This window comes from Octopus bimaculoides, chromosome 30 (assembly GCF_001194135.2).
Source record: "Octopus bimaculoides isolate UCB-OBI-ISO-001 chromosome 30, ASM119413v2, whole genome shotgun sequence".
Lineage (NCBI taxonomy): Eukaryota > Metazoa > Mollusca > Cephalopoda > Octopoda > Octopodidae > Octopus > Octopus bimaculoides.
The window spans coordinates 9,709,772-9,718,152 of NC_069010.1; the positions used below are offsets into that span (position 1 = coordinate 9,709,772).

The 8,381-nt window shown below is 42.9% G+C and overlaps 1 protein-coding gene across 2 annotated transcripts in view; it reads left to right on the forward strand.

The window, feature by feature from the left end:
- The window catches only part of LOC106873443 (putative uncharacterized protein DDB_G0277255), a 31,046-nt gene extending 22,729 nt beyond the window's left edge, over positions 1-8,317 (forward strand). The window contains exons 1-6 of one of the 2 annotated variants that reach the window (XM_014920798.2): positions 791-1,008; positions 2,958-4,857; positions 5,112-5,409; positions 5,545-5,778; positions 6,169-6,260; positions 7,014-8,317. In XM_014920798.2, coding sequence (XP_014776284.1) covers positions 3,001-4,857; positions 5,112-5,409; positions 5,545-5,778; positions 6,169-6,260; positions 7,014-7,235 — 2,703 coding nt within the window. In that variant the 5' untranslated portion in view covers positions 791-1,008; positions 2,958-3,000 and the 3' untranslated portion in view covers positions 7,236-8,317. Of the gene's footprint in view, positions 1-790; positions 1,009-2,957; positions 4,858-5,111; positions 5,410-5,544; positions 5,779-6,168; positions 6,261-7,013 lie in introns of those variants that run through there. The other variant, XM_052978187.1, reaches the window with a different exon arrangement.
- Positions 8,318-8,381: the final 64 nt, after the last annotated feature.

Genomic DNA, 8,381 nt, shown 5'->3' on the forward strand with positions numbered 1-8,381 from the left:
TAAAGAAATGAATTAAAATATCTCGGCCAAATGAAAGAGGCTCAGAGAAAATTGGCGGCGGTGCACCAGCACGGCCGCAGCTTTAAGCTGAAACTATAAACAAACATGATATGAAATTAATGAAACTTGAGTAAATAAGACAAAAACTCCATAAAATATTCTCTATAGTTTCTTCCTGATTTGCTGGAACGTATGCACCCATATTGTCAATACACTTTTGCCATTTCAGCGGTACCTGGCAACCTTGAGTCAATAAAATCTTCGAAGGCCTGTTTTACACCATTGTAGCAATTAATTTTTTTTTTATCAAAAAGGTGTTCTACAATTTATTATTCAAAAAGATTTAGTTCTACAATTTTCTTTTCAAAAAGATGTCGTTCTATCAATTTTTTTTATTGAATTCTGGGAAAAGTTAGGTTTATAAATCCTAATTTTTACTTCCGTAATTGCCGCCAGTAAGATGGAACAGTGGTGTTAGTCGTGGGAGGGGCTATGGGGCGCGAGCAGTAGTCGGGGTTCAAATCCCGCTGCTGGAACTCGCGCCCCCCTTCCCCTTTCACTTCTTTCATCGCCGGACCATTGACCCTGGCGGGTTTTTACTTCGCGTTATCATTTTTCCTCCTACTCCAGTCCCCCTCCTACTCCTAACCCTCCTAAATACTCCTAATCGAAATGAAAAAAAAAATAAATAAATTTGAACTCTAGTTTCTATGGCTACGAGGTCAAACATCTGCCATCATACGGAAAAATCCGTAGATGGCCGACAATGACCGGTTATCGAGCGGAAATGGCCGGAAGTGGAGGATCACGGGATCGCTAATAATATCGTCTATTATTTAGTTTAATAATATTTGCGATGACGTCCGGACGTTGCTGATTCCATGTATGTATATACCCATGTATATATACTATATATACCCTTTCCCATATGTACACTGTGTATACACAACACTTTTGCTACCCAATTGAAGACATTTTCCGTTTCGTCCCCTGAGTCTGAACAATCAGGTAAGTAAACAACTTGTTTACATTATATATACACACAGCTTGTCGACATTACATACATTTTATGCGTTATATGTACATGAATAAACAGATGTAGCAACTATGCGTTTATATTTACATTTGTTCGACTATACACATTATATACACCTCTCAACCCATATCTATCTGTATACATTGACAGTACGCATCGTGTATAAATGTTCATATACAAATGTGTGCACGTTTTGTGGAGTCACGCTGGTGCGAAATTGCAATTATATCTGTGGAAGTGTGTAGATGAATTGTCATTGCCATTATATATGCGAGTGTGTATATAGATATACTGCGAGTGTGTATATAGATATATAGCGAGTGTGTATATCTATATACACACTCGCTATATATCTATATACACACTCGCAGTATATAGATATACACACACACACCGTAGGTTTGAATCTCATTATCGTTCTCTGCTCTGGGTTTCTCCATAAATATACATACATGAAAGACACACAAACATATGGACGATGATTCAAGGGTCTGTATAATAAATATCTGTATATACACTATATATATAGGTTATTACATATATAGGTTATTACATATATATTTTTTTTCTTGCCATGCTATACATACATGATACACGCGCGCACACCCTCCTATAATTCATTAATGATAAAATATGTCTGAGGTTTCATCTTCCCGCTTATATATACGCGCGTTCAGGTGTATATATAACAAAACTTACTCACAGACACATATATATGTATATATATGTATATATATTTGCATTATGTAATTAGACAAATTTTATGTTCGCGTGTGCATTAATTGTACTAATATATTTATATCTATGCAATGTTTATTTTGGATACATTCACGTATATTCCTATGAGTTAGTGTAAAGATGCGTAGTGTATACGTTGATTTGTATATACACAGGTGCGCGTGTGTATTTTTTAAATGTATTATTTAGTATATATATGTCTACACACACCTAGCATATATTATAGAGGAATGACTGCTGTGGCTAAACTAGAGATTGGTCTCGTCTTTGTTTCCTCAGGCTTTGGTCAACCCAAAGCCAAGACGTCCTGCAGTGGGACTGAACCCAAGACCACATGTTTGGGAAGCAAGCTTCTTACCACACAGCCACGCCTGCACCTCTCTCTCTCTCATTCTTTCTTTCTGGTGACAGTCCATATGCGAGGTGTTTCAAGCTAGCATCCATCAGCATTATTACTCTGTCTCCTCTGCTGTCCCGTTTGGTGTGGTCATCGAGCTGCTGCTATCGCTGCGGTCATCGATGACCAATCTCTTTTCATGTTACGTCCAACCATATCTCCGTGTATTCTTCTGTCGATCGTGGAAGGAATCTCTCACTATTTCTTCCTCATCATTGTGAATAGAAAGGGTTTGGACGTCTGTTGCTTTTTGGCTAGATATGTGTGTGCGTGTGTGTGTATATATATATATATATATATATGAGAGAGAGACGCTGTGTACATTCTTTATTAAGATCTCATACTTATTCCATCTGTCTCTCGGTAGACGTTAACAAATCAACACCGTTTGTCGAGTAGTAGTAGACACACGCGATAGGCTTCTTTCAGTTTCCAGTTACACGGCTTTGGTTGGTCCAGGTCTGTAGCAGAAGACACTTGCCTAAGGTGTCACGAAGTGGGACTGAACCCAAGACTATGTTTCAGTCTTCGAACCGCGGCCATGCTGGGGCACCACCTTGAAGGAGTTCTTTTTTGTCGAATCGACTCCAGTATTTATTCTATCGGTGTCTTTTACTGAACCGCTATGTTACAGGCATATAGACACACACACACACACATATGCGTGAATATGCCTTATGTGATGTGTCTATATATATATGTGTGTGTGTATATAATCATCGTTTAAAGCATGGAATGCGGACGTTAAACTTGTAGTTACTCTTTTTTTCCCCTCTCTCTTTTCAGATATCCAGACTTTGAGTGAAGAATTCGTCATTTCCAGCCAGCAATGCAGGAGTCTTTTACTCCGAACTTATTACCACCAGAATCGGTCGTCTGCGTCCTATCAGACGACAGCAACTACAGCAAATGTTTCTACTGCCAGGAAAGATTCGGCAACACGGCCGAACAGATTTGGCCAAACCCAAACACAAAACCATTCCAGTGTCATGAGTGCGACATCAAATTCTACAAACTTGACCACTTTGTCGATCATTTCACTACCCACAAAGTTCATGGCGAAGCCAGGCAGCCGTTCTTGTGCCCCACCTGTAACAAAGGGTTTGAAAATATCATTGCATTTTCACAGCACGTCACATCCCACATGGAAGGTAAACTGTACGCCTGCCCTCACTGCGATGAGTCGTTTGAGTTTGAGAGCAACCTGATAGGTCACCAGGTCTTACACAACAAGAAGATTGACAGTTTGATGAAGTGCGAGTCATGTGAGGCACTCTTTCCAATTGAGAACTTTGTCGCTGACCGGTTGAATTCCAAGGAGTTGTACAGCTGTGAGATCTGTTTACTGGACAACTTCTCTGACCTGCTGGAGTTGTGTTTGCACCGAGCAGTGCTTCATCCAAGCTATACGTACAGGTGTGCGCAGTGCAGAAAAATCAGCGTTAGCTCTCAGAAGCAGAATTCTGGGGGAAATGGCGGGACCCTGTGTGAAGGGGACGTCGAGAGCCTATGCAATGGGGAAGACAACGGCGAGGTTAAGAACTCAGAGGAGCCGGGTGACTTGAGTGACAATGAAAACCTTTCACAAGCATTGAGCATTCTCGGTCAGCAGGCAGGCCACGAAAACGGGCGAGGTGCCATGCTGGACTTGGGTGTCGTCTGTGAGACCACCACTAGTCATGTTAATAAAAATAACAAGAAGAAAAGAAAGCCCTCCGTTGGTAGTAGCAGTAACACTACTGCTGCTACTGTCATCACCAATAACAATGGTGGTGGTGGTGGTGGTCATGTGGAGAGTCGTATAACGACAACAGTTGTTGATAAAGTTCTTGAAGAAGATGATGACGACGACGACGATGAAAATAACGACAATCATAATGACGACAACAGCAACATCATTGGTTGTGGGTCCCCAGAGGACGTGAAACCAAACCTTGTTGAACTGAATAAGGACCTGGAGATTTATGCAACCAACAACGGCAGCAGCAACAACAGTGTTGCAGCTACTTGCATGGATATTGTGCAACACTTCAGTGCATCGGACAAAGTTAACGGTGATGGCTTAATGTCGCCGGGGTCGGGTGGAGGTGAGCTGGACGGCTGCGTGACGGTGAATATGAACCTAGGGGGCAGCATTAGTAGTATTGTGGAAATGAATCAATTCTCTGAGTTGTTTGGGGGGCAATCGAGTGAAGACAAGGCAACCCGGGGGTCGTCAAACAACAACAACAACAACACCACCAGCATCATCAGCAGCATCAACTCGTCTTCTGTTTCCTCCTCCTCCTCCTCCTCCATCATCACTATCGCCACTGGACACAACCACACATCAAACGAACGGCAGTCAGGGTCAGGTGTCTACAGGAAAAAATCTACCCTCGGCAACCCTGGTGCAACTCTGGCATCGGCAAAAGGCGTGGCGACCAAGCGCAATGCCAGCACGCTTCCTCACATCATGGATGGTCCACTGCACAACCCAATGTATACAACAGACTCGCAGCAGCAGCAGTCGTCTGTGGTGGATGGAACCGAAGACAACCGTCCTTTTCCTGTACTCTGTATGAGAGTACCACCCACGGTCAGCAATGACCAGTCGTCAGAGCTTGGGTCCAGTATATTGGTCAGTGACAGCCAGTGTACATATAAGATTGGTTCCATGGCAACAGAGTCCAGATCTGTCAATAAGGTATGTATGAAGTACACACACTCTGATTCTCTCACACATACACCATCCTCATCATTTAACGTCTGTTCTCTATGCTAGCATGGGTTCGATGATTTGCGCGTGTGAATATATATGTGTGTGCGGTACTGTGTATATATATACACACACACACTTGTTTGTATGTGTGCGTGTACTTGCATATGTGTACCTATTTCCATTTGTGTAATGTTCTCAGGATGTGGGTCTCTAAACTGAACCTGTTAATATCCTTACAGAATTCCTCAAGGTCTTCAGGGCCCAGTTCCGAGAAGCGGTCGCGCACCTCTGCAAGATTGTCGTCCAACAGTCACCATGACTACCAGCTGGTTTCCAGCACTGCTGGTAACCCCACCTACACATCAGTGCGGAACGGGCGTGGCCCAGCATCAGCAAGCACACAACGCCGGTGCCACGAGTGTGACATTTGGAAGAAGATGACAACGGAGACAGTGAGTCGGTTGGCGACGAAGGAGGCTGACTGCGAGATGCACGTCAACCGTATCCTACAGCTGGAGCAACAGCTGAAGGAATCAGGTGAGTGGGAGACTCTAATTACTTTGCAGCTCATCATACCGTCCAACTCATGCCAGCATGGAAAACGGACATTAAGTAATCATCATCATTGTTTGTAATATATTAATTTTTATTGGTTTTGTGTTTTGTTTGCAGCGTCGCAGGTGTCATCCTTGACGGAGGCCGTGCACACTCGGTCGAGCGACTGCCAACAATACATGCAGCGGATCAAACAGCTGGAGCAGCAGCTGCTGCACCTGTTGCAGCAAGACAATCCACAGCAAAATCAACAGAAAATACTGCAACAGATACAGCACCAGGTGCAGCAGCAGCAACACAACTCCCTGTTACGTCAAACTGCATCTGACGCCACCATTGCTAGTCACTCAGGTATGAATATGGCTTTTCTCTGCGATTAATCCCTTTTCTTACCAGCGTTAACTTAGAATATAACCCACTACCGGATGCATGCACACACACACACACATGTGGTGGACTTCATTCAGTTTCTGTTGACCAGATCTACTCTCCATGCTTTGGCCAGCATGGGTTCTAGAGTAGAAAACACTTGCCCAAAGTGGGGTTGAACCAGCAACCTTGAGGTCACGAAGAAAACTTCTTTCTTTGTAATTCTTATTCAGCCATGACAACTGTGTCGTCAGCATAGATGGCCAGTCTTAAACCTGTCTGTTGTGGCCTAGTGTGTCTACACGGAAGAGGAGGGGCAGAGAAATAAATATTTGTTTGTTTATTAACGACTTGACTTTCTTTCTGTTGCAGACACATCACAGTACAACTCCCCAATCACCTACGAGTTTGGTCGGCCCCGTGCAGGATTCGGCATCAGCAAGTCTGTTGTTGACAAATATAAGGTAATTTTAATTAATATGTAATAAAGACTTTTTTGTGTTTTGTTACTCCTTAGATCTGGCAGACGTATTAAGAAGGAGAAGGGTCCAACTGGTTGGGGGAGATTTGGCTGCTATTTCTGCCAAATAAACACCCTTGTCGCCCTCTCTTTCTATTCTTAAGGTACAAGAAACCCCTATTTTATTCTACTTGATCTGTTGTGATCATCCTGTCTTTTATTCAGACATGGTGTATCTAGGACTACATCATCTAATGTGCTCTTCCTTGTTGTTGCTCAACCCCAGGTCAGTTGTCATCCAACAGACGCTCCATTTGTGACCATCCTGTCTTTTAGTGAGCCATAATGTCTCTAGGATTACATTATCAAAGAATTCATTAAAAATAAACCATTGTAGGGAGTGATTTAAGGGAGGACTTGTCAGCTATTTCCAGTGGTGGCCATGTAAGGACTTCCTTTCTGATTGACAGACGTCCAGTGAAAAGGGTATTTTATTTTAAGATTTGGTGACAACATTTCACCAATCTCAAGAATCGTCCATAGGATTCTTGCAGCAACAATGCAATTTCCAATTCTAATCTTCTTCAGTCTTTTAGACAGCATCACTATTTGTTGTGCCAAGTGCACCAATTACCAGAGAAGTAATTGTTCTCTTCTACAGTCTCCTCAGTTCTTTGGCTAAATTCTGATATTTCTCCATTCTGTAACCTATGATGTGTGGAGCACTTACCTCTTCCTCTCCTCTCTGGCCTGTCAGATGATAGACATTGGTCAAGGTTTGTACGTCCACCCAGATGACTTGGCCGTTGTCCTGAGCAAAGCTGATGGCCAGAAAATGGTTCGTAAGCTGATGAATATTGTGTTTAAGAAGGAGGACCTTGAACAAGGTGCCACACTCTCCCCGACTGGCAAAGGGAAGCTTCTAGATCAAAGAATTGTGGATGTCATGTTAGGTGAGTACATAAAAAAAAGTCTATAATTTGTGGTGTGTGTATATAACTGGTTGTGTGTGGGTGTATATGTGCATCTCTTCCTCACATCTTCTCTCTTGTGCTCTACTTGCTGACCCTGTCACGTGAAAAGCATCCAGTCCACACTGACCTCTCCTGTGCTTCAGCCATCTACTCACAACGCTTTGGTCGTCCCGAGACTGTGGTAGGGACTGAACCATGTGGTTGGGAAACAAACTTTGCCTATATGATGTTTGTGCCTGTCAATGTTTTTCTCCCTAACCAGTGTTGGTTTGTTTCTGTTCCTATAACTTCTCAGTTTAATAAATTACCATACTTTAAAAATACAAAAAAAAAAAAAGAAATTCTTGTTGATTAAACCATTGAAGGTGGTGCTCCAGCATGACTGAAACGAGTAAAAGTTGCTTGTATGTATGTAAAGAATTTAGATGAACTTGTTGCCATTTGTGAGTTTTTTTTCCAGGTTTTCTCTGAAGTCATTTTCATCATCATTATTGTTTTAATGTCTATTTTTCCATGTCTGCACGACTAACACAGGACAGTGATAGTTCCCTTCTCTCTCGTGACTGTTTTAATGTCTGCCGGACTGACACGAGACGGTGATAGTTGGCTTCTCTCTACTGACTGTTTTAATGTCTGCCCGACTGACACAAGATGGTGATAGTTCCCTTCTCTCTCGTGACTGTTTTAATATCTGCACGACTGACACGAGACGGTGATAGTTCCCTTCTCTCTTCTGACTGTTTTAATGCCTGCACGACTGACACGAGACGGTGATAGTTCCCTTCTCTCTTCTGACTGTTTTAATGTCTGCACGACTGACACGAGACGGTGATAGTTCCCTTCTCTCTTCTGACTGTTTTAATGTCTGCACGACTGACATGACACGGCGATAGTTCCCTTCTCTCTTCTGACTGTTTTAATGTCTGCACGACTGACACGAGACGGTGATAGTTCCCTTCTCTCTCGTGACTGTTTTAATGTCTGCACGACTGACACGAGACGGTGATAGTGCCCTTCTCTCTACTGACTGTTTTAATGTCTGCACGACTGACATGACACGGCACGGCGATAGTTCCCTTCTCTCTTCTGACTGTTTTAATGTCTGCACGACTGACACGAGACGGTGATAGTTCCCTTCTCTCTTCTGACTT